Genomic DNA, 27,968 nt, shown 5'->3' with positions numbered 1-27,968 from the left:
ATTTAGTCATACTTTTGTGTAATAAGCAATAGTATTTGTTTACGAATTTTCATATCTGTGAAGTCTTATAACTGTTTTATTCACAAATTTCATAAATATCATCCGGATCTGCATCTGCCTCATCTTTTATTGCATCCTTTAAATCCTTGTTTTTCTTATAAGCGGCATTATTGAATGCTTGTGATGGTTGATCGGATTCTTGATAGATGTAAACTTCGTCCCTGTAAAATATAGTATGATCGAAGATTAAAACAATCTTCGTAAATAGTTTCTTACATGTAGTATGTAGACATGTGAAATGTAAGAAAAGACCATTATTTTTTTAATAAATATAAATTATAACAAATGGAAGAAATCAAAATCAAACAAAACTTGGTAGGTCATCCACAATCCAACAGATTTTCAACAACTGTAGGTTATAAACCATCATCTTGAAACCTGTACAGCAATAGATACTGCCTAAGAATATAGGTTTTTATAAGTTTTTAGCATATAAATAACATCAAATGGTAATAATTTAAATACTAAAAATATGTATTCACGCAGATTTTCTGCAATTGTTGTGTGAAAGACAAGCTTTTACAAGTAAACAAGTATTAGTCTGATTCGACCAACTCACAGACTAATCTATTGTAGTATTAAATTATTCAACTAAGCTAAAGACTAAATAATACAACGTATATGTAATATAAACATAACTTACCCATTCCCTTTGGTAGGTATTCCTGCAAAAATAGACATCACATGTTCAAACACATGGTAACATATACTAATAAAACCACAAATTAAATTGCAACAAACATATTGATTTCAAAAGCTGACTGGCAATCTAACAAAACATTTATTCCGTGATAAATCAGTATGATGCGTTCCAAACTTAATCCTTAGGATATTTGGCTTGCAGAAGAGGGTGTGGATAATTTGCTAAATTTTTCTTGATCTAATCTGCTGAAGGATTTTCATCAGCACCGAAATCAGATTTATGTACAGAATTATCCTTTTTCTAAAAAAATGAATCTGCAGTTTACTTATAAGCCATTTTGACTGTTTTATGTAACAACAAAGCTTGTTGCAATAAACAATAATAAAATCAAAGATATTTGAATTATAATCAATAACTAAAAGTAACACTTCGTCTTAGAAATGCATCTGGTTTGTCAAGTAAAAAAAAAGATAATTATTTGTTCTTTCATAGACCTCAACGTATTTTCTTTCGTTTTTTTCTGTTACACTTTCACACTTAATCTGACAATGCTGTCATTGTTTGAGTCTCGACTCATAAATATAGCGACATCTACAAATTGTAACTAGCTTTACAACGTTGGTATTATAACTTCATGTGTGCATGACGATATAAAATACGAAATTCCGGACCTTTTGTTTTATCAAAGTTGGCCTTATTTGAAACAAAATGACTTTACTGGTCGTTCAATTCCTAATATGACGTCAGCTTGACGCATATTTGTTTCGCATGTTTAAATTATTCTCTTATTTCACAAAAACAAAAACAAAAAACATAACCATTTAACTGATAATTGGAATTCTAAAATTTATTATGATGTGTAATGTTTGGAAAACAGTTTTTCCATAAAAGATGTTACTATTCATTACTTAACAGACTGTATACAAATCATGCAGTATATGAGCTTAAAATTGCTGAATTGAGTAATACACGATAAATATACCTTCTTTTGGTGTTTCCTTTCGAGCACACATATGTATGTAGATCAATACGAAAGCTACCGATACCAGTATGCTTCCGACAGATACTCCAGAAACAATGGCAGCTAACTCCGAGCGTGTCTCTATACCTAATGAGATATAAAAATAACTCAACCATTGTACATTATTTCAATTTTTATAAAAAGAAAGTTATTAATTGTGCTACTCATTTAACACAACAGCGTTAAGACACATGAACAATGTATATCGTATATTTTTAGAATCAATGTAATTCATGCCAGCCATCTATGGGAAAATTCTATTTGGCTAAAGACCAACTAAAAATGATAGCAAATTTAAGGCTGCCGTAAACTATTTCAATGGCAGTCATTGGAAAGTGTTATTAAAATGGTTTAACATCATGTTGGATGCTGTGTTTTTAAATCATATGATTTTGTTTTAAAACTTGATAATCAGAAAGTATAAACAAAAGAACTGAACACTCTAAAGCAATAAAAAGAATGGTCTTTCAAATTTTGTTTGAGTTATAAACCTTTACAAAATTGTTCATACGTTTAATGTCGATACCTTTTTCTGCCAAAAAAAACTATACAAACATTAAATAAAAAAAAAATGCTTTATAAAAAATATATCACAATACAATGAAAGAAGAAGCGTTGTCAAGCCTAATTTTGATTATACTGCATGGATAAAACCCGAATATTCCGAATATCTGGCCGGAACAAATAAAAAAAAAAACAAGCTAATATACTGAAAGGCATGTCTTGTACTAACAGCTTGAAATAAAACAACAGCTACAAACACGACCAAACAGTAAAAACAGAATTTAAAAGTATGATTCTTACAAGCAATAGGAACAATTCAAAATAGATATCTGTCCAAATACATAATCTTAGAAAGATACATTATATGATTGATAAAAGATTACATTGCTAAGTTCATATTCACCTGAACAAGATAATGTGTTACAAAGTTTGACGCCTGTATCAGTTCCGTTGCAATATAAACCACCATTAAACGGAGACTGACTGGTGCAATTACGTGATCTTTCTTTTAAACCGCCATTGCAAGGCTTGCTACAATCTGTCCAAGTCATCCATGGTGACCATTCGCCAACAACAACTGCAAATCAATTTACAAATATATCTAGTGAGCAAAATGCAAACATATGGTTAGTTTAAATAACATTTAAGCTTATATAAATTAACAGGAGTGGTATGATTGCCAATGAAACAACTATAATTCCGAGTTCAAACAAAGCGGATGAAGAGGCTATACCAAAGGGGAAATTCCATGCGAATTTTATGGCTGCAAAAGACTCCGTCATGAAACATATGAACATTGTGACATACATGAATAGAGAATTTGATGATCTAACTTATTAGAGAGAATACAACAATTTGTATTCTACGATGAGTATATCATGAACAGCATGCTGCAATTGCTTGTTTTGTATCACCTTGTTGTTTTACCTGGACAAGAAACAGTTTTGCATTTTGTTGTTTGCGATGGAGACCCATAACAATATACACCTATAGATTGAGGTAAAGGATTGTTGCATTGGCGTATCCTGGTCCGAAACCCAACCCCACAGCTACTGCTACATGATGTCCATTGTTGCCACGTGGACCATCTACCATCAACTTAAAAAATCATAGAATTATAAACATGATATCTAAGTTATAATAAAAAAAAACAATTGTGGTGTGTCAATACAAAAATGTAATCATTAAATATGTTTACTTTACAATAACTAAATTATGTTGTTTGATTTTGTATAACTTAAAACCAATCTATTTATTAAACAGTTGATAAGATTGTCGTGTTTATTAAAAAAAACAAGAAGTAAATGAGTTAATACTGGTGGTATAAGATGTATGGAACTATTTTGATTTTTACATATTAGGATTCTCTACGTACATCAGACAACGCCAATTAATACACACGGTTGGTATAGTACTGTGAGTTTAATTTTTATCATGGGATACCACATTTCGTGGTTTAAAAGGATGCTTGTAGGCTGCAGTTTTGGTGTTTAACGACATATAACAATTGCTGTTCAATTCCAGACTTGTAAAGATCTCCTTGCCCATGTAGGTTTGAGTACATGATTACGGTAATATAAACCCACGCAATATGAACTAAATATACATTTTGAACAAATTCAGACCGGATTTAAGCATTTAATCTTTTACTAATCTAAATTGTACCATGGTTAACCTTTTACTTTTCATGGTGAATAAACGTTGTCTGATGAAAATCTGATTTCCGTTGATGTATGCTGCGATAATCATGTGTTTATTTGTTTTTATAATTTTCATAGGATTTAATTTCGGTCTTGATTTTTTATTTTATATTACTACTTCCACAATTCAAAGCACGTCTGCATTATTTTCTTATATGTTTCCGTTAGGTGAGACCTTTCATAAAGTTGATAAAAAGTGTGCAATTACTTTTAAAAATGTTAAATCTGCATTTTCTTCAATTGAGATAATTTTAAAGTAAAAATGAAACAGCTTATTTCCTAAAGCAGTATTTTTTTTATTAAACATGTTATGAATTTTGTCAGGAATAAAACACGAAGAAAACATTAGTTTTGCAATGTACTGCAAATCATTATAAGAAAACACCTGATCAATACCACGAATATTCGTGGAGTCTTCCAATTCGTCATGCACTCAATTTATTTTTTTACCAGCAATAACCAATCAATAGTTTTTAAGATCCAATGTAAAATTCACAAATACTGCAATAAAAATTATTCTCTCTATATATTGAATAACAGTAAAATAAGAAATGTGCAGAAATCAATCGTATGTACCTGGACAAGGGATATGATTGCATGATCTTGTCTCCAGTGTGTTTCCATGACAGCATGACCCTCTATATTTAGGCGATGGATTATTACATGCGTGTGATCTTGTTTGAACCCCTCCATTACAGCTTCTGCTGCATGTAGTCCATTGTGCCCATGATGACCACCCACCATTTACTTAAAAAAAAAAAAAATCAAAGAAACAATGATTAAAAAATATTTTATTTGACATTGCTAAAAGGTATAAACGTGTCAAAATTATCCGATATCTTAAAACAGATCACTACAACTAAATCTGATCTTCAAATTGTTGATAATCATACCAACAAAATTCTATAAAAATATGTCCCCTTGTCAAGATTTGTTTGGAAAATATTTGTATACGGGTTAAATACTTAAATCTACAGGTTTTTGCATTTGAATGATATAATTTAAACAAGTGAAGTTTTATAGATATTGTGGTAAGAATTAACAGGTAAAATTTCTTTAAAGGTTTTGTCATTTTTTTTCTTTACTCACGATAAACGAAAGAACCAAACGTTTGCTTCACTAGTTTTATCAAATTAGGAAATGGTTCACCTCTTTTGTTTGTTAGTTTTTGGATTTCAACCTAAATGGCATATTTTGAAAATTCTTAAGTCGCATTCCACATTTATGCATGTCATAGTAACGGAGAATGCTCATACCTGGATAAAGATTGCTGCAAAAAACTCCTACATCTTCACTGTGACTACAGTCATGTTCTTTCCATGGTTTACTCGGACAACCGTACAGTCTACTTTCACTTCCTGTGCACTCCAAATCATCCAGCATTATGGTTCCAGATCCAGCTTCCACCAAGCTTCCTAATGAAACACCACCACTAATGAAGAAAAGAACCAAAACAATCCATATACATATACATTCTCTCTGTTACATCGACTTAACTTTTACATTTACAATTAGAATTAAAACATAGATAAATGGAACGATCAGCTAAATGGATTTCTGCTATAAGTATAAATATACAACAAAATGTACCTAAACGTGTTTATCCACGACAATACAACCGTCATAAAGAAAATCATGTTATGCCTTGAGGCAAAGTTTATTAGAATTATTTACTATTTGGATTGTTTATTCAAGGATCAGTACTATTCCTCTGAAAATATTAACTCAATACAGGAAAATACACATCTTTAACTAGTCGTTTTGAATGGGTTCAACAGTATGAAAGTTTTATATAATACATACAAATATATTTTAGTTCAATTCAAGCCAATTCTAGTGCGACATTTGTATTTACCTGAATCCAAGTTGTTTGCATGCTACTGTGGCGGCGTTGTCATCAAATTTATCATCACAAACTGTACCCCATTCATAATTGTAGTAAATCTCAAGTCTGTAAGAATCTGTCAATCTTACATCACCTAAAAGTATAAATTATATAAATGTTGTAATGTTTTATCTTTCGTTCGCATGTTACCTTTCATCGATGTGATTCAATGCTTGATGTTGTTATTTTTTGCTATTGTTAATTTGATATGACCTGTTTATCAAAAGTATGTGTCTCATTGGTTGAAAAACATAACGAATTGAGCAGAAACACATATGCCAAAGATTAGTTTGAAAATTAACGGGCACATAGAAAATTCCGTACTGTTTTCAAAGATCAAATAAGTGTAGTTCATCATATTTGTCCATCTACTGCAAATTCATCTTAACACACATTTTGAAATCGCACATTATTTCCGAGTTTGAAGAGACGTTTCATTTGCATATTTATAACATGCATAAGAGATGTCGTCATGTGATTATATAACTGTAAACAATGTATCCCTAACACAACAATGCACTTATTACTAGTGATAAGCTACAACTTACTAATGAAATATATGAACCCTTATTCAAGTACCACCTAGTTTTAAATTATACGTTTATTTTCATCGAACGGTCTGGCAAATTACAATTTGTTAAAACACTTCGATGCCTACAAGGGATCTGAAATTGACAGAAAAATGCTTGATTTATCATATTGACATACATAAAGGTTTTATTTCTTTAAAATAAAGTCTAAAAAATAATGTGTTACTTTTGTCGTTGCGTTTATTTAAATGTAAAAAAAAAATCATATCAGGTATTAGGATTAATATGATTTTAGGCTACGATTAAACAGAAAGTTTCTGTTTTTAAATAGTACATGTAGTGTCAACTAACGCCTATTCATATTACATGACATTTGAATTATAGTTGATACGTACACAACTGTTACGAGATAAATTATAAAACTCACCATTGATTAGTGCTTCAATTACAAGTACATCGAAAAAGACAGCAACGACAATCAGTAAAATCATTTTTCTGAAATTCATTACAATATTATAGTAAAACACTGCAGGATACATAAGTACAGAGTCACATATAACGAATATCACCAAAACCAGACTACCCAATAAAATACCATTCATAAAGACAAATAAAAGAATGATATTTAAAAGTTACGATAAAAAACGTCAGTGCCAAATATATATCCTTATTAATCATAATTATTTGGTTTCGTATACATTGTTCTCTTTTAAATACTGGACTTGAAACGTCTCGTGTGAATAAATTTCAAAAAGTCCGCCTTTTGAAAAAAAAGATATGTTTGATTTCTTATAGCAAATTTCTTGGTTAGTCAAATGTGTATTCATCTGAATCATAATCGTACATTATATGAAATACAAGTCTTATTCTTTTTTTCTGTTACAGAATACATTGTATACTTGTACCTTTTTTGTGAATTATTTCTTTTGAAATTTAAACACAGTATTGATGTTTGCATTAACAAAAATCAGTCGAGGTAAAAACACTGCTTTGAACATAAATGTTACATGGATGTAAAAAAAATGTGCCAATCTCAGAAACGATTCCGAATACAATTTATGCAATTGGGTATCGTTTGTATTTCCACAATTATTTGATTTTCAATCTAATCCGAAATAAGAAAGAAGCGCTCCCTTAATTTGTTGACGATAACTGAATCGGTTGTTTTGCTTCTCTTTAACAGATTAATGAATTATTTATTTGTGTGCGTACTTTTGTTATTTCCTTGGATCATTTACGAGTATTCTTATATCTATTGTATTTATAACAAGTTGAATTACATTAGACACTTAAAATTTCGTTTTGATTAAATTAATTCGTATGCTTGCAGATATTGTTATTGTGTAACGTAACGTACAAAATTACAGTATACTTACTTTCTCGATAGCAGAAATATTTTAATATCATCTTCCGTGTAGATTATTTTGATTTCACTGTACTCTATGAAAAGGAAATGAATAATTCTTATCCTAAAAATAGACATAATAAACTTCATGATTGAGAAAAACTTTTGATATGTTAAATTTGATAACTTCAAGTATCAATTTAGAATGGGAAATTCCAATTCACTATTTCTAAGAAAGTAATTATTGTTCCAATAAAATGAATGTGAGCAACATAACATCAATATGATTCTCACGTTGTTGAATTGGTTAAGAAAAGACAGAGTGCATCTTGTCTTATAATCTTTGATATCATTAATATGAAACATCAAAAACTTGAAATATGACAAAACATTTAAAGGATATCTGTTTTCTACAATGCAGGATTTTACTATCTCTCCTTTTTTCTTATAAATGATTAAACAGAACAAATCATTTTGTTTATGTACAATTCAGTACACAATACTGTTTAAGTCTGCTTAAAGGGTTGCTATCATGACAACATATATGTTTGAGTTTAAATCATTCCATCTTATAAAGTTCGCATAAGCCGTTGTTCATGTTGATCACTGAACGTTAGTTGTAACATATCATATTATCTACTATTATTAGAGCCTGCACTTCAGTGGTTTGTGTCACGAAATATTTTTGTTAATGTACCTATTGTGATACATTTTAAAATATGAAAGCAAAAAGGCCGTACTTGCCCTTCCGGAGTACCTGTGATCACTCCCCCACCCCAGTTTGGTTGAGTTTCGTGTTGCTTGGTCTTTAGTTTTCATTGTTGTATCGTGTGTTTTTGGCCATTGCGTTGCCTGTTTTTTTCTCTCGATGTATTACTTTAATATCTCGTGTGTCCTTCTTTTACTTACTATTTTTATTTTGCAGCCGTCGTCGTTCACTTCCTTATCAAATATGTCAGTTAACATATAAACAAAATAACGAAAAATATGTATATGATGGTCCTTTAATTTCTTATTCTAATTATAAATATACACTTTTAAGAGCACTTCGACTTCTATCAAGTGTCAATTAAATATAGGAAATGTATAGGTGGTAATTACATGAGTATTTGGGAGAAATTTTAAACTATTTTAATCTTTCTCTAAATCTTTACTGTTCGATTATTGGCGAAATGAGATTAATTCATTGCAGTAACTTCGGAACATCATGTCTTAATCTGGAAACGGTAGAAATAACCTAACTACCTCAGGATATCTATATTAAATATACAAAAGATGTGGTATCATTGCAACTCTCACAAGAGACCAAATGATACTAAAATTAACAAGAGTAATGTCTGCAACAGGAAGTTTAATCCATAATACATAGTCATATATACAAGACATAGAAAAAACAAATGTAAAGCTTTTCAAAAGCAAGAATAATGGTCTAATAAATGTACAAAAAATAAAAATAAAAATAATTTATTACACATCAAAAAACGACGACCACTTTAAATTACAGTCTCCTGACTTTGGACAGGTTTACACATATAGAATGTAGAGGGGTTAAATATATTCGCAGAATTGTAATCCTCCTCCTAACCTTGGACAGTGGTGTAACAGTACAACATTGTATACAACATACTAACGAACAAAAAAAATCAGTAGAAAAGGCTTAACTCATTAGATAGATACAAATAGCATTACATCTTCTTGACAAGTCGCGTTATTCGAATTTATAAAAAATGCCCTGTTTTCGTTGTTGATTTACAGTAATTGAACATCTATAAATGTACAATTGTTGATACTTATAAATTGTTTAAGTGACTAGATTATTTTACTTTACACAACGGAAAGTGATGTCTATCTTCTTACAAATACAATGAATTTCACTCCAAATCAACTTCACAAGGAAGTAGGCAAACAATTATCCATTGATTACGGGAATATCTCTAGATTAGAATATTAACTAATTTTACAATTATCCAAAGAAAGATACATTACAAAGTTAAACGTGACATATATTTGCATCAACTTATTAAAAATAATAAAATGAAAGACGTGTATTTGACATGTATTAGCATAATTAGGTTCTCGTACAGTCGTATTGAGCCTAGAAGCAAAACAGCTTACAAATGTACTGGAATTTTGCAAATCTGTGTGCAGGTTTTCCCTATATCGCGATTATTAATTTTACATTTTTGCAGGCCATTTATTTTTAAAATGTAGCTAGATGTTTTTCATATTCCTCATTTCGTATCAAACTACATTTGATTTATTAATTCAAGTACGTTTAAATTATATAAATCAATGGTAAATTATTCAGAAAAGAGATACACGAGTACCTACTTCAAAGAAAAGATGATGTAAGCCATCTTTTAAAACGATTTAAAAAATCCCTTATCGCTATCATTTAAACAATATAATTTGATTTAGCCGTGATTAGCAAAACACTTAGTCATTGTAAAGAGTAAGTAATGTCGAAAATGTTCATGAATGAAAATATTGACAGAACTGTTATTCCAGACAAGCTATCGTTGATACTATTTTTCTACATATCCTACCTCTTTTCGAAACAGTCATAACATAGTATACCTTGGTCTGATCTACGAGGTACGAAGTTTTGACTTAAATTCATTAAGTTTAATATGAAAAACAGTCAACGAGTCAGCTCCAAATTAACTTTTGCATTGTCTAGGACTGCATCACCTGTATGCGTTTTATTTTGTGATTGTGAAGACCTTTGATTTTTTTGTTGATGATGTTTCATAATGTGCCATGGCATTGTCAGTTTGATTCAGCCTTCTTCATGTTTTATAACTGACTATTCATGATGATAAATATTTTCGTAACATTAGTTAATTTCTCGACTGTTGTTTCTAGATATAAAGCATCATATTCAACATGATTCTTTATTCCTATTAAAATGAGCGACTTGTAACAGGTACGTTGGATTGACACTGGTTTTGTTCTATTCGTACATTTTATGATATTTTTAAGCTTAAACCCTATCGTGAGGAATTGTGCTTGTTTTTTATCCTGAAGTCATAAGTCAATCAGTTATTAAGAAGATCAGTTCAAGTCTGGAGATGGCATGTCCGTAACTGTTAGTAGTTCATGTGCATGTACCATTGTTATTTGGCTTCGATTTTTTTCTGTTGCTATTTTGACATCAAAATCATACTTCATTATAAATTGAATTTGACTGTACGAGTTGCTATGTGTTTGTTTATTTTACAATACAAAACATGTATATGAAGTGGATTCAGATTTCACAAAATAATAGATGTTTATCACCGTTGCATTTTAGTACCTGTCGCAAGTCGGGAGCCGCTGACCTTTGTTAGTATTGTATTTTTTTGTGTATTTTTGTTTTACATTATTATATTACATAGTTAACATGTTAAGGTTGACATATATTTCCCCTTAACTAGTGAATCTGTTTTAAGGGCCAGCTTAAGCTGTCTTCAGCATGCATAATGTTCTCGCAGCTTTGAAGACCAGGCCTTGAAGTCATGACGCTTTCGATTCAGTTTTCTGTACTACTCATACTCTGAAATCAATCAATCAATTTGTGTGATTTCAAGTTTCGAGCATGATCTTTGTACTCCAAGTACTGAGCAAAGTTTATGAACTCAACCCCTGAGTATTGCATTGGGCTGTTGTTTGCTCTTCGGTTAGATTGATGCCCGTCTGACACATTCCCTGTTTCTATTTTCATTATTTTATTAATTGTAAGATGTACACTATACTGAACGTAGTTTATTCAAGCTATCAATAGTGGACTATGTACATGTACGTATTATATTCAACAACATATAAATATTAAAAAAACATATATCTACATTGAATGAATGTCACATTAATCATGACATAAAATGCATCGACATAAAAATGTATAGAGGACCACTTATAAATACATGGTTATCTAACAAAAATCATATGTTCATCTCAACATTTTTTTAAAAGATATACACCAAAGACATTATTTCTTGTTATCAAACAGTAACTGTATAAATATTTTGCCTGGGAGAAATCCAAAATTGTTCACTTTTTTTTTCAATCATGGACTATGTACATGTACGTACCATATTTTACAACATATAAATATTAAAACAAACACATATCTTCATTGAATGAATGGCACTGTAATTATGATATAAAATGCAACAACAAAAAATGCAAAGAGGACCACTTATAAATACATGGTTATCTAACAAAAATCATATTGATCTCAATATTTTGTGAAAAGATATACACCAAAGACATTATTTCTTGTTATCAAACAATAACTGTATATATATTTTGCCTTGGAGAAATCCAAAATTGTTCACTTTTTTTCATACTATTCATGTTTGGTTTTTTTTCTCTTTACAGGAACAATTCAATTACCAAACAATGTGAACATAATTTTGACAGGATTTAAATAATTGCAATCAGAACAGTAATATGTTTTGAAAATTAACTGAAAAACTCAATCAGCATGTGTTTACTTAATGTTCTGTCTTTTCAAAACTGTCTAGATGGAATGAGTATTTTAGTAAAAATGATAAGTTGGTGAAAATATACAGCTAATACACAACATAATCAAGTATTTATTGGATATTTTTGGTGAATATCAAATATTTTATTTTGCACATTTGGAATTGCTTTTTATAAAGTAACCTTTATCAGTAACCGTCAAGCCAAATCAGTGAAATTCCGAGGGGTAGTATGCCAAGGAATTGTGCTTCTCTTTTTATTTTAAAACGGAGAATATAAAAGTAGGAAAAATGAGTCCTAATCAGACAGCTCTCGATCAAAGACCAAATCGTATAGAAGTCAATATCTACAGTTCTTTGTTTGCCTTTTACAATTATCAAACCAAGTACCAAATAGTACGCTATAAAAATATCAAAAAAAAACGTGAACCCATTCAAACCAGCAAACTTACAACCAATTGTATGTACAAAACAATAAGCGAGAACCATAATATGATATGTAACAACTCGTGACATCCACTTAAATACTGGCTCCTCTTTGGAGACGCAAACATGGAATTCAATGGGTTTAACACGTTTGCTGGTACCAAAACTTACTTTAACATTGACTACTGGTGGAACATATCAGTGCAAAACACTTTTACATGTACATTAAATGATAAGATAGGTACAACATCAAGTCAAACTGCTTTGTAAGTTTGATAAATGATGTTCAGTTTGTAGTTTCTTTTTAGTAAAAGATCTCAGCTTCCTGAAATGTTGTGCGCTATCCATGTTGTAATGATAGCGATAGATTTGAATGGATTACACAAACACTTGTGTAATGCGTGCTACTGGAGACAATAATGTAAGTGCCTATAAATAGCAGCACATGACATACAAATCTATGGGAGTGTGGATTAATCAGTACAGAGATTAATTCAATTACACAAATAAAATTATAAATTGCCTAACAATGTAATTTTAACACACTATTTAGTATTTAAATATAAGAATGTTTAAAATATTTACAACATGATGAAAATAAACGCAATATTTCGCTAGACCAACTAGCTTTATCAAGCGTGCATCTATCCAGGTGAAATCGGATGTAGATGATAAGAAACTTTTGCAGCTCAATGTATATGTTGAACTTAGCTGCCTTGAAAATAAGAAAATTTTGCAGCTCAATGTCAATGTTGAATTTGGATTGAGCTGCCTTAAAAATTAGAAAATTTTGCAGCTCCATGTATATGTAGCTCTTGGATTTAACTGCATTAAAAATACATAATTGGTAGTTGAAATTAGCAACGTTCATTGGCCGATATTACGGGATAAATATAATATATATGTTTTTATTGATTTGTTTTTCAATAATTTATGTAAAGATATGTAACGTTTCACTATGTAATTTATCTTACTTTTGATAATTGTAAAATTAGTTAATATTATATTTTTAGATACATTCCCGTTATCAATGGATATTTTATTGTCTACTTCCTTGTAAACTGGTTTTGGAGTGAAATTATTGTATTTGTAAGAAGATAAAGATCACTTTCCGTTGTGTTAAGTGAAATAACCAAGCCACTTAAACAATCTTTAAGTGTATCATCATTTGTATATTTATAGATGTTCAATTACTTTAAATCAACAAAGAAATACAAGGTTCGTTTTGTGAATGCAAATAACGCGACTTGTCAAAGATCGATCTAATACATATCTGTGTGCAGATTTTCCCTGAATTGCGATTATTAATTTTACATTTCCGCAGGCCATTTATTTCTCTAAATGTAGCTAGATGTTTTTTATATTCCTCCTAGCGTATCAAACTACATTTAATTTATTCATTTAAGTACGTCTAATCTGTATGCACAAATTCAGAAAAGAGATACACGAGTACCTACTTAAAAAAACCAAGATGTAAGTCATTTTTTTCAAAGATTTCAACAAACCCGTATTTCTATCAACAAAAATATGTTTTTATTTAGCTGTGATTAGCAAAACATTTAATCATTGTAAAGAGTTGGTGCTGTCGCAAATATTCATGAACGAACATATTGACAGAAGTGTTATTCCAGACAGGCTATCGTTGATACTTTTTTCACATATCCTACCTCTATCCGAAACAGTCATAACATAGTATACCTCGGTCTGGTCTACGAAGTACGAAGTTTTGACTAAAAATCTTTAAAGTTAACACAAAAAAAACAATCCACAAATCTGCTCCAAATTTACTGTCGCATAGTCAAGGACTGCATCAACTTTATGCGTAATTTTGTTTGTGATTGTGAAGACCTTTGGTTATCTTTTTGATGATGTTGCATTATTTGCATTGGCGTTGTCAGTTTGATTCAGCCTTCCCCATGTTCATAACTGATCATTCATAATGATAAATATTTCGTAACATTAGTTTATTTCTCGACTGTTGTTTCTAGAAATAAAGTATCATATTCAACGTAATACTTTAACCCTATTAATATGAACTACATGTAAAAGGTTCGTCCTCAAGCGTGCTGTTGTTGGCCTGACACGGGTTATGTTCTTCTCGTAAATTGTATGATAGTTTTAAACTTAAACCATATCGTGCGGAATTGTGCTTGTATTTTATGCTGATATCATAAGTCTTTCAGTTATTAAGTTGATCAGTTAAAGTCTGTAGCTGACATGTAAGTAACTGCTAGTAGTGCATGTACATGTACCGTTGTCACTTGCTTATTTTTTTCTGTTACCTATTTTGACATCGAAATCATACTTTTTTATAAATTGAATTTGACTATACGAGTTGCTTTGTGTTTATTTATCTTACAATGGCTATAAATATATGAAGAGGATACAGATTTCATAAAAGAAAAGATGTTTATCCCCGCTGCATTTTTGTACCTGTCGCAAGTCAGGAGCCACTGACCTTGTAAGTTTTGTAATGGTTTTTTACATTATTATGTTACGTAGTTAAGATTGACATCTATTTCCTCTGAACTAGTACATTTTTAAAGTGCCAGCTTAAGCTGGCTTCAGCATGCATACCGTTCTCACAGTGTTGAAGACTTGGTCTTGAAGTCATAATTCTTTCGAGTCATTTTTTTGTACGACTCATACTCTAAAATCAATCAATCAATATGTTTTATTTCATTTTTCATGCATGATTTTTGTTGCTCCAAGCCCTGAGCAAAGTTTATGAACTCCTGATATGTATTTGGGCTGTTGTTTGCTCTTCAGTCATACTGTTGTCCCTCTGACACATTCCCCGTTTCTTATCTCATTATTTTATGAATTTTAAGATGTACACTATAATGAGCGCGTAGTTTATTCCGGAGCACCTGAGAATGCTGAGATCACCCCTAGTTTTTGGTGGGGTTCGTGTTGTTTATTCTTTAGTTTTCTATGTTGTGTCATGTGTACTATTGTTTTTCTGCTTGTCTTTTTCATTTCTAGCCATGGCGTTGTCAGTTTGTTTTAGATTTACGAGTTTGACTGTCCCTTTGGTATCTTTTGTCCCTCTTTTATTCAAGCTTTCAATCATGGACTATATACATGTACGTACCATATTTTACAACATATAAATATTAAAACAAACATATATCTTCATTGAATGAATGTCACTGTAATTATGATATAATATACAACAACAAAAAATGCATAGAGGACCACTTATAAATACATGGTTATCTAACAAAAATCATATTGATCTCAATTTTTTTTTGAAAAGATATACACCAAAGACATTATTTCTTGTTATCAATAATAACTGTATATATTTTGCCTGGGAGAAATCCAAAATTGTTCACTTTTTTCATACTATTAATATTGTTTTTTTTTCTCTTTACAGGAAAATTCAATTCCAAACAATGTGAACATAATTTTGACAGGATTTAAATAATTGCAATCAAAACAGTAATATGTTTTGAAAATAACTGAAAAACTCAATCAGCATGTGTTTACTTAATGTTCTGTCTTTTCAAAACTGTCTAGATGGAATGACTATTTTAGTAAAAAATGATAAGTTGGTGAAAATATACAGCTAATACACAACAGAATCAAGTATTTATTGGATATTTTTGGTGAATATCAAATATTTTATTTTGCACATTTGGAATTGCTTTTTATAAAGTAACCTTTATCAGTAACCGTCATGCCAAATCAATGAAATTCCAAGGGGTAGTATGCCAAGGACTTATGCTTCTCTTTTTATTTTAAAACGAGAATATAAAAGAAGGAAAAATGAGTCCTAATCAGACAGCTCTCGATCAAAGACCAAATCGTATAGAAGTCAATATCTACAGTTCTTTGTTTGCCTTTAACAATAATCAAACCAATTACCAAATAGTACTTTATAAAAATATCCGAAAAAAATGTAAACCCATTCAAACCAGCAAACTTACAACCAACTGTATGTACAAAACAATGAGCGAGAATCAAAATATGATATGCAACAACTCGTGACATCAACTGCAATACTGGCTCCTCACTTTGGAGACTCACATATGGAATTCAATGGGTTTAACTCGTTTGCTGGTACCAAAACTTACTTTAACATTGACTACTGGTGGAACATATCAATGCACAGCACTTCTACATGTACATTAAATAATAAGATAGGTACAAATACAGTCAAATTGCTCTCTTGCTTTTCATACAGCAACACATAGGTGTTTCGGAAAATATATGATTTAAAACATTAATAAAAATTATGTGTGCAAGAAATCTTTAGATATATCATGCATCTTATTTGAAATACAATACATGTTTTAACGTACACCAAAGACACTTCGATTGCGCTAGCAACAAAACATTAGGAAAGCAAATACTGAAAAAGCAATATACTACATGTATTCCTGGTGGACACGACTTGGTGTTTTGAAATACACTAAAAAATCAAATTCTTTAAATTGTCTATTTTGTATCTATCATATTTACAATTGATACTATTTGTGTCTATTCTATACCTATTTGCAAGTAATTATACAGACTTTTGCTTTCCTTACATGTACATGTATTTTCAGCGAGTTACAATATAAAAACGAAACATTACATTTAGCTTACAGCTAATATTCTATGTCAGCTCAATGACACATAATTGCTAAAACAAATATAAGCATGAACAATATATACAGTTTCTGCATACATGCCTTTTTTTAAGCAGCGGTGCTCATACAATGTATCAACAAGACTAATAAAAGCATTTTTTAACAAATAGTCAACTCAAGCATGGCAATATTCTACAATGAGATTCTTAATAATTTTGAAATTGTTAAGTTTACAATCGACAGTACAGGTAATACATGTAGATAAATTTCTTGTAATACAACAGATTCCGCAATATACATGATATATATTAAAATCACTATATGCATGTAGTTCTATACATATAATATACAGATGTATATCATTAACAGTTTTCAATTGCGATTAATAACCTTCTGATAACCCTCCTTGATTTTTACACCATAAATTAAACTGGTCATTTACATAATTTGTCAAAGTTAATATGAATGACAAATCACATTTCATTTATATATCTGTATATAGGACTTAAGAATAATTTAACATTGTCAAATTACATTGTCTCTCGTTTTCAGGGAAAGCATAAAATCGAATGCATTCTTTAAAAATACACATTGATACCGGCCAAATAAAAATTGAAAACTCAGAAGAGAGGGAGGGATAGTCAGGTTTTTCGATTACAACTATACTTTTAGATGTTCGAGTCATATAAATCGGAAAAATAGTTTGCAAATCCATATATTGTTGCCTTTGAAAAAAAAGTAGTGACAAAAACATAACCGATTTTAACCTAAACACGTCATGGTCTAAATCATACCGACTCCTTACGGTTTAAGATAAACATTTTTCATCTTAAAAATTTGCATAACAGTTTTCTTCATAATTTTCATAAATATCACATGGATCAACATCCTCCCCTGTTGTAGCAACATCCTTGGAACTAAAATCCTGACGGTAGGCAGAATTGTTGAATGACTGTGTTGGCTGGTTGTCTGATTCTAGGTATATGTACAACTCTTCCCTATAAAAGAAAAGAATATATAAGATTTAAAGAATGTGACAAATATTTTAATATCTTCATATAATAAGGTAGTATTATGTGATTAAAAAGAAAAAGCAAAAGATACAAAACATGCTTATTATTCGAAGTTATTCATTTAATTCTATACACTGAACATGCTGAACCAATGTTTTTTTTATTAAGTCGGCTTGAAAGGCGAAGTGGGTGTTTCTTCAGTCCACACACGACCCCCTATTTAATGGTTTTCAGAACAATTATAACTGTGTTACTTATTCGAAAACTATTTCTATCAAATCTAGTAAAAAATAAGAAGTATAATACTATATCTATGAGTTTAAAGATCAACTTGATGGCACTACTTATTTACAACGATCACATTTCAAAAAAGCTTAAGAACAGAATAGGAAATACAAAATGATTCTTACGTGTCTTCTTTAAAGCCGGTATTTGCTTTTATTGGCTGGTCTGATTCTTGATATATGTATAGCTCTTCCCTAAAACAGTTCTATAGATTAAATTGTGTATCGAAAAAAATGTGTGTGCAGATAAATTTATGAATAACAGATAATATTGAGTATGGATAAAATATAGCTTTATAACAACCTATGAACAAATAAAAAAAATGTTAAAACGTCTGAAAAAAATGCATGCCATTATAAGGGTATTAAAACGTTTTATTCTCAATTTTTCTCTAGAATATTTTTACATTTGATAAGCCTTAATCAAATTTGTATAAGGTTTAACGTCATACACATTGCCAGCAAGAGCAATATTGCACACACTCAGAAAATTTGATATAACATGTTTACTATTCTAACAAAATGTACCTATAACATTACTAAATATCCTACTGACATTGAGCTTGTTAACTTTACAGGTATAAGTTATATGTTAAGGGCGAAAATACAAAATATATGTGAGGTAAATTCAACTTACGGGTCTTCTTTAAAAGTTGAATTTACTTGTGTGGGCTGGTCTGATGCTTGGTATATGTACAACTCTTCCCTTCAATAGAAAATGTAATGAAAGATTAAAAGAGTGAATAAAAAAATTGAATGTATACATATGCATGAAAGAATTAAAATAAGTGACAACAGCATTTAAACGTTAAAGGTTAATCATTGTATGATGGGCGCTCAAACAATATCAGATGGTTTCAGTGTGGACAAAACCCAACACACAATCATAAAAGAGGGACGAAAGATACCAAAGGGACAGTCAAACTAATAAACTAAAATAAACTGACAACGCCATGGCTAAAAATGAAAAGGCAAACAAACAAACAATAGCACACATGACACAACATAGAAACTAAAGAATAAACATCAAGAAACCCATACAGTGTTCTGTTTTGTCATATGGAGAGTTTAAAATATTTCTGCTCTTACGACTGCAATTTTCAAATTCTACGCAGATTATTATTACCATGTTGATTATCGGAAAACTATTCATTATGACATTTTCGATCAAAACTCGTAACTTAAACAAAAATGGCTACATAAAACACCATATAACAGTCTAGAATAATTTACGGACACTACATTTATAATCAGTTGATGGGTATGTAAAAACAATGCCAATTATAATTTGTAAGATTAATCTTACTTACGTTTCGTCTGTTAATCGAGATGCTGCCTCTTCTACAAAATGCATATACAATTGATAAATATTACATGAAATTAATACGATTCTTCGTTAAACGCCTGTCTTTTATTCATTTCACTTTTCTGATCAAACTAGTATAAAAATAACAAGGACAATAGACTAACTAATTGAATTAGCTCAATATAAACATGTATAACAGTACCTTTTTTCTGTTTTCTAGTGCATCTAGCAACATGTATACTAAGCAACACCAAGGCAATTGTTATCAGAATACATCCCACAGATACTCCTCCAACTAGTAAAGCTAACACCATTTTGGTCTCTATACCTTATGGAAACAAATCATTTAAATGAATCAGATTTAGGGATTGAGAATTGTAAAAATCGAATTTTAAACAACTTACCATAATTTCATTTAAACATACTAACCGATTTTTATAACAAAAGACTAATTGTGCGAACTAATGTTTAGTAATTAAGTTATATTACATTAAAACTCATACAAGAAGGGTCCTTATAATATCATATATTACGAATATGTTTCAACTTTATAAGATAATACTATTTAAACATACAATAAATACTGATATACAATCACATACTGTGGATTCATTATTATTCGTTGGATACCAATTTTCGTGGATTTCGTGGGCACAGTCAAACCACGAAATTAAATATTCAACGAATGTAATTTTTCTATAGGTTTGAATGCAGACTTCAGCAAAACCACGAAATTAAATATCCACGAATATGCGAGTTTTTCTAAATCCACGAAAATTGGAACCAACGAAAATAAACGAATCCACAGTAAGCCTTTACAGACATTCTTCGGCAAAATATAAAGAAGTCGGTTTATTCAAGAATCGCATTTACCTATTTTCAAAATAATAGAACAATGATTCATTGACCGTTTCATTATTCAATACCATTGTCTGTTACAAAACATGATAAATCATACAGAAAGATATGTGCTTTTTACCATTTGCAATCTAAATTGAAACGTATTTTATAATGTTTGTTACCAAGTTTATCGCAATTTTGAAACATTCATGTCAAAAGATCGAAAGGAAAATTCATTCAACAATTGGAATAGCGGTCAGAGACATATACCAAATAATTCATAACAATATACGAAAGGTTAACAAATAAGAAATATTGCTTACCACTCGAGTGTTCATATTGCCTTTTATTGAAAAGATTTTTTTTTTTCGAATGCAAATACTTTCACATCTGTCTTTTTTTATCACAGTTAACTGGACTTACTATCAATGTTATGTTTATGGAAAATATTAGACACTTACGTAGTGTTTGATGTTTTGATTTTGAAAATTGAATATAAACTTTTCGTTTTGATTTTTTTTTGGAGTTCAGTATTTTTGAATTTTTACTTATTGAAACCACTTTAATTAACTGTAAAATTATATGTATTTCAACATTTAAGAATAAGAATAAGAATACTTTATTAATCCAATTATGGACTCTTGCGAGTTTTTGAATTTCATACATTGATTCCAATGATTTGTGTTATAACAATGAATAATAATAAAATGAAATCATATGTTATTCCAGCTAAATCATTCATGTGTTTAGTTATATTGATCAGAAATTATGCAGTGACGTGTATTTGATGTTGTCAGTCTCAGTCAAAAATTATAATGAGTACGATGAAACAGAAACAGAAGAATCGATTTATCATATGAACTGATGAATGACAAATCATGCAAATATTTTAATTGTACATATAAATTACGATGATGATATTTATACAACCTTAATTATCATATATTTATTTTTTTGACACCAATTTGAAATTGCATCCATAAAATTTACCTGAACAAGAGATGGTGTTGCAAAGGTCTGCTTCAGTTGAGGTACCATTGCAATGCGATCCACCATTTATCGGAGAAGGATTGTCACAACTACGTACTCTCTCCTTGAGGCCACCATTGCAACGTCTTGTGCAATCAGTCCATGTTGTCCATTTTGACCAACTACCATCAATTACTGTAAATTAGTTTTTCCGAATGAATTGAAAATGTATATCGCAAATACTTAAAGCCTGTATTATTATTGATGGAAATAATAAACATTTGATTATCTCCCGTTCATTAGAAACTTCTCAACTAAATAAAAAAGATATTTTTATTCTCCATTTATTATGTATTTATCTTATCCACAATTGAACTAAATCTAACAAATTGAATGTAAGTCTCAACTTCTATAATACTCACAAAGGAACGTACTTAGATATGTACTTGCGTCTATGTCAGAAATTTAATGTTTGTAAGATTTTTTTTAACAGTGTGTATAAACAGTTTGTACTGACGGAATCCAGGAATCGACAACCGCTTAACGCATTATTTGGCAAATGTGATTATCATGTCTATTAATCGGATGTTATGAAACAAGGTCATTCACTGAAACCACATCAAAATGCAAACACAAGAGATACAACATATGTACTTGTTTTGCTCATAAATATTGTATACCTTTTATACATTTTGCTGTATTGCATTGTCGAAATTCCGAATCAGTTGAAGGGCAATTTAAACCTCCAAATGCTGGAACAGGCCGATCACACTTTCGTAATCTTAACTGCTTTCCACCACCACATGTTACATTACAAGATTTCCACATGGACCAATCGCTCCAACTACCATCAACTGATTCATTAAATGAAAAAACAGAAAATTGCAATCACTAACTAAGCATGTTGCTAAATAAAATAACAAAATAAAAACTATAGTTTGTATATACATCTTTTGTACATGAAAATTTATATGAATAAGTTTTTTGCTGCAAATAGCAGCTTTATATTGAAAATGACATATTTGATGTTCCTTTTATGACATAATTTGTTTAATGTTAAGCCTTCTGTCATTTCTGAATATTGATAACTATATACATGTATGTGCCTGTCCCAAGTCAAGAGCCTGTAATTCAGTGGTTGTCGTTTGTTTATGTGTTACATATTTGTTTTTCGTTCATTTTTTCACATAAATAAGACCGTTAGCTTTCTCGTTTGAAATGTTTTACATTGTCGTATCCGGGCCTTTTTTAGCTGACTATAAGGTATGGGCTTTGCTCATTGTTGAAGGCCGTACGGTTACCTATAGTTGTTAATGTTTGTGTCATTTTGGTCTTTGTGTGGATAGTTGTCTCATTGGCAATCATATCACATATTCTTTTTTACATGTAGTATGTAATCTCAATATTGATTACTATATCCATGTAGCATGTAATCTCAATATTAATCTATTACGGCTATTTTTGCAGTTTTGTTCTTATACAAAGAGTGTTTGAAACCTTCCTGGAAATAACACAAAAAATAAATCTATACTTTAATATCAAACTTCCAATCTGAAACGTATAAATATTTTAGGAATATTACTGGGTTGAATTATAGGTGTTTAAGTATTAACCATTAATACAAAAGAAGAAGATGTAGTATGATTGCCTATTAAGAAACCAAAATAACACAGAAATTAACAACTATACGGCCTTAAACAATGAGCAAAGCCCATATCGCATAGTCAGCTATAAAAGGTTCCGAAAAGACAATTTAAAACAATTCAAACGAGAAAACTAACGACCAAATGTATGTATCAAAAATTGATAAAGGTTATTCCAACAACCGTGTACTAACATAGCCACTTAAATCGACAAGTTTTTTCCAGGAACAATTCGACTGAATGACGTTTCACCCGGAGAAAATGAACAATAAAGTCACTATTTTTCGTTTTTAAACATACTGTTCGTAAAATTATAATACCGTTTGGTATCATGACATGTTTTACCACACGCATGGATGGACTAATTCTTTTTTTTAGAAAATTCTTTTTGATGTCAATGCCTTTAAAATTTGTAATACATTTGACAACTGGTCACTCTTGTGATGTCAGAGCATACTTCGTATGAACTCAAATATTAACTATTTAAAACGTATTTTCGATTAATTTATTTAACATTTAGTTGGTCATTGGTAATTTTCAATAATTCTGAAGTACATCAACGCATAAATCATATAAACACGCTGAAAATATTAATTTGTCAAAGATCATTCAAATTGTTTCTAACGCATCATGCTCGTGTTATATCAATGTACCTGGACAAGAGATACTATTGCATTGTTTTGTCTGTGATGATTCTCCAGGACAACATGTTCCTCCATATTGAGGTGAAGGGTTATTGCAGCCACGTGACCTGGTCTGAAGTCCGCCATTACAGCTGCTGCTACATGTCGTCCACTGTGCCCATCTTGACCATCCACCATTAACTTATAATTTACAAACGATAAATAAAGATACGATATTATAGAAATCATGAAAGTTTTGTGTGGTTATATTTCTAAAAATGTTTCATCAAGCTCTACTAACAATAATTGAGTGTGACAGTTGTTAAACAGTTGATGTCTTCCTTTTATTGTACGGAATGAACGAGGCCTTTTTATTTCTAATGTCATTTTGGTGTCAAGTTGAGAGCTGTCTTGTTTGCTATTATGGCACATCTTTTTACTTTTATATACTAGTTATATCAAAATAAACATGAAACAAACATAGGATTGCCAAACCAATGTAGACAAAATGCAATTATCATCAGAACCATATAGAACAGACAAGCATATACTGCATCATACACTTTCAAAAGTGTAACAGGTGTCATAAGGATTTTTATTTCACAATAATTATTGCATTTTTATATAATCATACTTATTGGGGACCATTCTCCAATTTTAATTATGATACCACGTCCCTTAGAAAGTAACTTCCATTGTTTTGAGTCTGATAGGACTATCTTGTATCCGCATATCATCAAGAGTTTCACAAAATGAAAACACTGTGTGTAATAAATTTTATACACCATTTATTTTCAGAGGCAGATTGACGAAAAGTATTTCGTAATTGTCCTATATCATGTATTTCACATTTTGTATCACATATGTAGGTACTGGATCAAAATGACGCATAGTGCGGATTATAAGAACGTTGCAAAGTAAATTTACATTTCCACTTCACAGTTTCCCTTGCAAGAATAACACTTCTCTTGCTCGAGAACCAATAGTAATAAGCACTATGGAACCCCGTAATGTAGCCAATCGTTTAACTCAAAACACGGAATTGTGTAAAAGATTCATACATTTGGTTAGTATATGTAGGTGTACAAGATAACAAGCTTTTGAGAAGAAAGATTTTGTAGCGAATAAAAACCCTTGATCAATATGTTCTGTACTTGAATTGAGACGCACTTCAAATTTAGGTTCGGACACTTAATTACTCTAGTACATCATTTACAAGCATAATCATTATCATGGTGATTGTTTCTTTAAACACAATTGAATCTTGGTTTATACATTATGCATATATGAATAAGAAAAGAAGAAGTGGTATGCCTGCCAATGAGACAACTCTCAACCAGATATCAAATGACACATGAATAAACAACTATAGCGCTATATACATGATATAGGTCACCGCAAGACCTTCAACAATGAGCAAAGCCCATACCGCATAGTGAGCCATTGAAGCGCCCGAAATGACAAAGGTAAAATTTAAACGAGAAAACTGACAGTGTAATTAATGTACAAAAAAATCAACAAACGTCGACCCCTTAGCTCCAGGTTTCTAGCTGATCGCTCGTTTGCGTACCATTTGAGAGTGAGTTCATATAACACTGTTGAGGTAGGAAATATTATATGGTTGCTGGTGTAATAATCGTCTGCTAAGTTGTTTAAGCTAACACAACATAAAATATTACTGATTCGTTTGATGCTTTTGAAAGAAAATCAGAGATCACTAGATTTTAAATGACTTTATTCATTATTCATTATACCTGGACTTTTAATGTTGTTGCAAAGAACCCCAACATCTTCCGAATGCTCACAGTTTTCTACTCCCCAACCTGCATGCGAACAATACTTTAATTTACTTTCACTTCCCGTGCACTTCATGTCATCAAGCCATGTTGTACCGCTGCCGTCATCTACTGCATTTCCTAATGAAATTCCATTGCTGTTAAATATAAAAATGTATATATATGTAAAATTGATGTAAACTGTATATGGCAGAAATAGTTTTGATCCACCTTAACTATTGAGAAGTAGATGTAGTGAAATAAGGTCTTTCTCAGTCAAAAATGATACGAATCATACATGTACCATTATTTTATTTTAGATATTATTGTATTCCTTAAACGTTTAATACGATGCTACACACTATTGATGGAATGACATATATTGTCAGTTTTACGGCAAGAGTAAAAAGCAACAACGTCGTGCAAAGTGGGATATTTCTTATTTTTTTGTTATTTGTGAATGTTTCTTCTAATGACTTTAAAACTATAGATAGTGTATATATTGGTGATTATTTTTCTTAATAAAAGCGAGAAAAGGTAAAATTAAAATCAAAACGTACGTAAAGAGAGAAACAATTTAAATACTATCAAAAGTGAATGAATGCAATATATTACCTATGACACGACCTTCTTGCGTTGACAGTTTATAATAGAATTACCATGTTTTAAGAAAGATGAAATGATAACTACAGACATATTAAATTTCAAATTTTGTTAACTTGAACAATGAACCACGTATCTTCTTTAAAATATTAAGTATATTTTTCCTTGACAATCTACATGATTTCCTTTTAAAACTAATATCATTTTCTTTTTACAATAATGATATGCTTGATATAACCGCTTATCATGTATTCAACTACTAGAGTAGGTATGAGGTAAGAACATTAACATTTAACATACACTAAGTGAAAACATTTGCGGATTATTTAAGTTGCAGTATTTATATACCTAAATCCAAGTTGTCTACAGACCACTCTAGCGTCGTTGTCATCAAAATCATCATCACAGACTGTACCCCAGACACCATTATAATAAATTTCAAGCCTTTTTGAATTGTCCAACCTTACATCCCCTAAAACAAATATAACTGCAATCAATTGTCTTAGTTAGTTTAACGAATTCCTCTAATTTGAAGTCCGTGAAAACTTGTGTCACCTTTTTATGTTTACATTTAAAACTAAAACTGGCTTTACAGTTAGATTGATATGCAATTTTAATTTTCATCATCATTTCATGATAATTGAAAAACAATGCTGTTTTTTCTTTTATCTCTTTCCAACCTAGATGTCTTCCTTTTTAAACATCATTCATTCGATACAAATAATTAACGTCAGCGTTGTAAACGATTTGTATTGAACAATGCACACTACACCAATGAACAATGAAGGTTTACAACGTTAAAATAGATATTTGTAAAACCAAACTATATTGAAGCATGTAACGAATAGTATGTCCCCTTCCGGATGATTATGACTAATCTGTACAGACCAATAATTCATAGTCAATCGGAACCATCCATTGATTACTGCTGAAATTTGTGTATAACTTGTTGTTAATTTCTGTGTCATGTTGGTCTCTAGTGGAGAGTTGTTTCATTAGCAATCATACCACATTTTCTTTTTTATATTGTCACAACCTTTGACACTCGTTGTAATCCATGAAAAGAGGAATTTTATTTTTTAAATATCAATACTATTGCCAACGGATTGATTTTTTTCCCGTTAATCACTCAGCCATTCCAATTCGTAAGCCCCGTAAACTACTCGTAAACAGTTGATGTATGGTGTGTTAAATGATTACAACTGGATTATACGAGTGCTTGTTTGTTGCTTTTAATGGCACAGTGTTGGCGTTCGGAATTGTAACGACTTATTTCAGAATTTTTTTTGTGTTGTCACAAGTATTATGAATAAATACGTATATTTGACATATTCTTAGGTATTGATCACGATTTGGGGATATTTATTTAAGCTAGGAAATCATAAATTTCCGTAACACATGACAACAATTTGTAACAAATCTTTTTTTTAAATTATCAGAACAATCTATTAAAAGGTAGTAAATTGCCCTTAGTTATTTCTCATAGCTGTCCATGCAAACATGTACCAATGAGTTTCAATGCGTTGCATGTGCTGACTGTTAATTTAGCGTTATAACTCGTGTTTAGATATTTTATTTCAGTTTTGTTCAACAGCTCGAATTTGTGAAAATTTTGCAATCCATAAAAACTCGCGAAAAACACATGTGTATTTAAAGAGGGTATCAGTGTTAATAAACTTCAAATCTCACCCGAACTCTGTGCTTGAATTAAATGTGCTAAAATAACGCCAGATATTATTTTATAAAATACCATTATTC

At 30.5% G+C, this 27,968-nt stretch overlaps 2 protein-coding genes across 2 annotated transcripts; both read right to left on the bottom strand.

Moving 5' to 3' along the window:
* On the bottom strand, positions 1 to 27,968 carry LOC134691608 (scavenger receptor cysteine-rich type 1 protein M130-like). The gene is made up of 17 exons (XM_063552175.1): positions 27,900 to 27,968; positions 26,559 to 26,682; positions 25,587 to 25,765; positions 23,863 to 24,033; positions 22,247 to 22,420; positions 21,588 to 21,761; positions 19,762 to 19,792; positions 19,089 to 19,157; positions 18,001 to 18,152; positions 5,784 to 5,907; positions 5,185 to 5,360; positions 4,505 to 4,675; positions 3,156 to 3,326; positions 2,632 to 2,805; positions 1,686 to 1,811; positions 704 to 725; positions 1 to 221 (listed from the first exon to the last, which is right to left on the bottom strand). The coding sequence occupies exons 1-17, from the start codon at positions 27,961 to 27,963 to the stop codon at positions 77 to 79; spliced, it is 2,247 nt and encodes a 748-aa protein (XP_063408245.1). The 5' UTR covers positions 27,964 to 27,968; the 3' UTR covers positions 1 to 76.
* LOC134690674 (netrin receptor UNC5A-like) lies at positions 15,634 to 22,417 on the bottom strand. The gene is made up of 7 exons (XM_063550670.1): positions 22,247 to 22,417; positions 21,588 to 21,761; positions 19,960 to 20,085; positions 19,762 to 19,792; positions 19,089 to 19,157; positions 18,578 to 18,646; positions 15,634 to 18,152 (listed from the first exon to the last, which is right to left on the bottom strand). Exons 1-7 carry the CDS (start codon positions 22,392 to 22,394, stop codon positions 17,984 to 17,986), a joined length of 786 nt encoding a protein of 261 aa, XP_063406740.1. The 5' UTR covers positions 22,395 to 22,417; the 3' UTR covers positions 15,634 to 17,983.

The sequence above is a fragment of the Mytilus trossulus genome, chromosome 11 (genome assembly GCF_036588685.1).
Source record: "Mytilus trossulus isolate FHL-02 chromosome 11, PNRI_Mtr1.1.1.hap1, whole genome shotgun sequence".
NCBI lineage: Eukaryota > Metazoa > Mollusca > Bivalvia > Mytilida > Mytilidae > Mytilus > Mytilus trossulus.
This window is presented reverse-complemented; position numbering and strand designations above follow the sequence as displayed.

Coding starts and splice junctions, on each gene's coding strand:
- LOC134691608 (XM_063552175.1), bottom strand. CDS start 27,963: ATGGTATTTTATAAAATAATATCTGGCGTTATTTTAGCACATTTAATT. Junction 19,793..21,587: donor CAACACCATCTCTTGTTCAG/GTAAATTTTATG, acceptor TGCATTTTGTAG/AAGAGGCAGCATCTCGATTA. Junction 3,327..4,504: donor CAATCATATCCCTTGTCCAG/GTACATACGATT, acceptor TGATTTTTTAAG/TTGATGGTAGATGGTCCACG.
- LOC134690674 (XM_063550670.1), bottom strand. CDS start 22,394: ATGTGGAAATCTTGTAATGTAACATGTGGTGGTGGAAAGCAGTTAAGA. Junction 20,086..21,587: donor CAACACCATCTCTTGTTCAG/GTAAATTTTATG, acceptor TGTTTCCATAAG/GTATAGAGACCAAAATGGTG. Junction 18,153..18,577: donor ACCGGCTTTAAAGAAGACAC/GTAAGAATCATT, acceptor TTTCTTTTATAG/GGAAGAGTTGTACATATACC.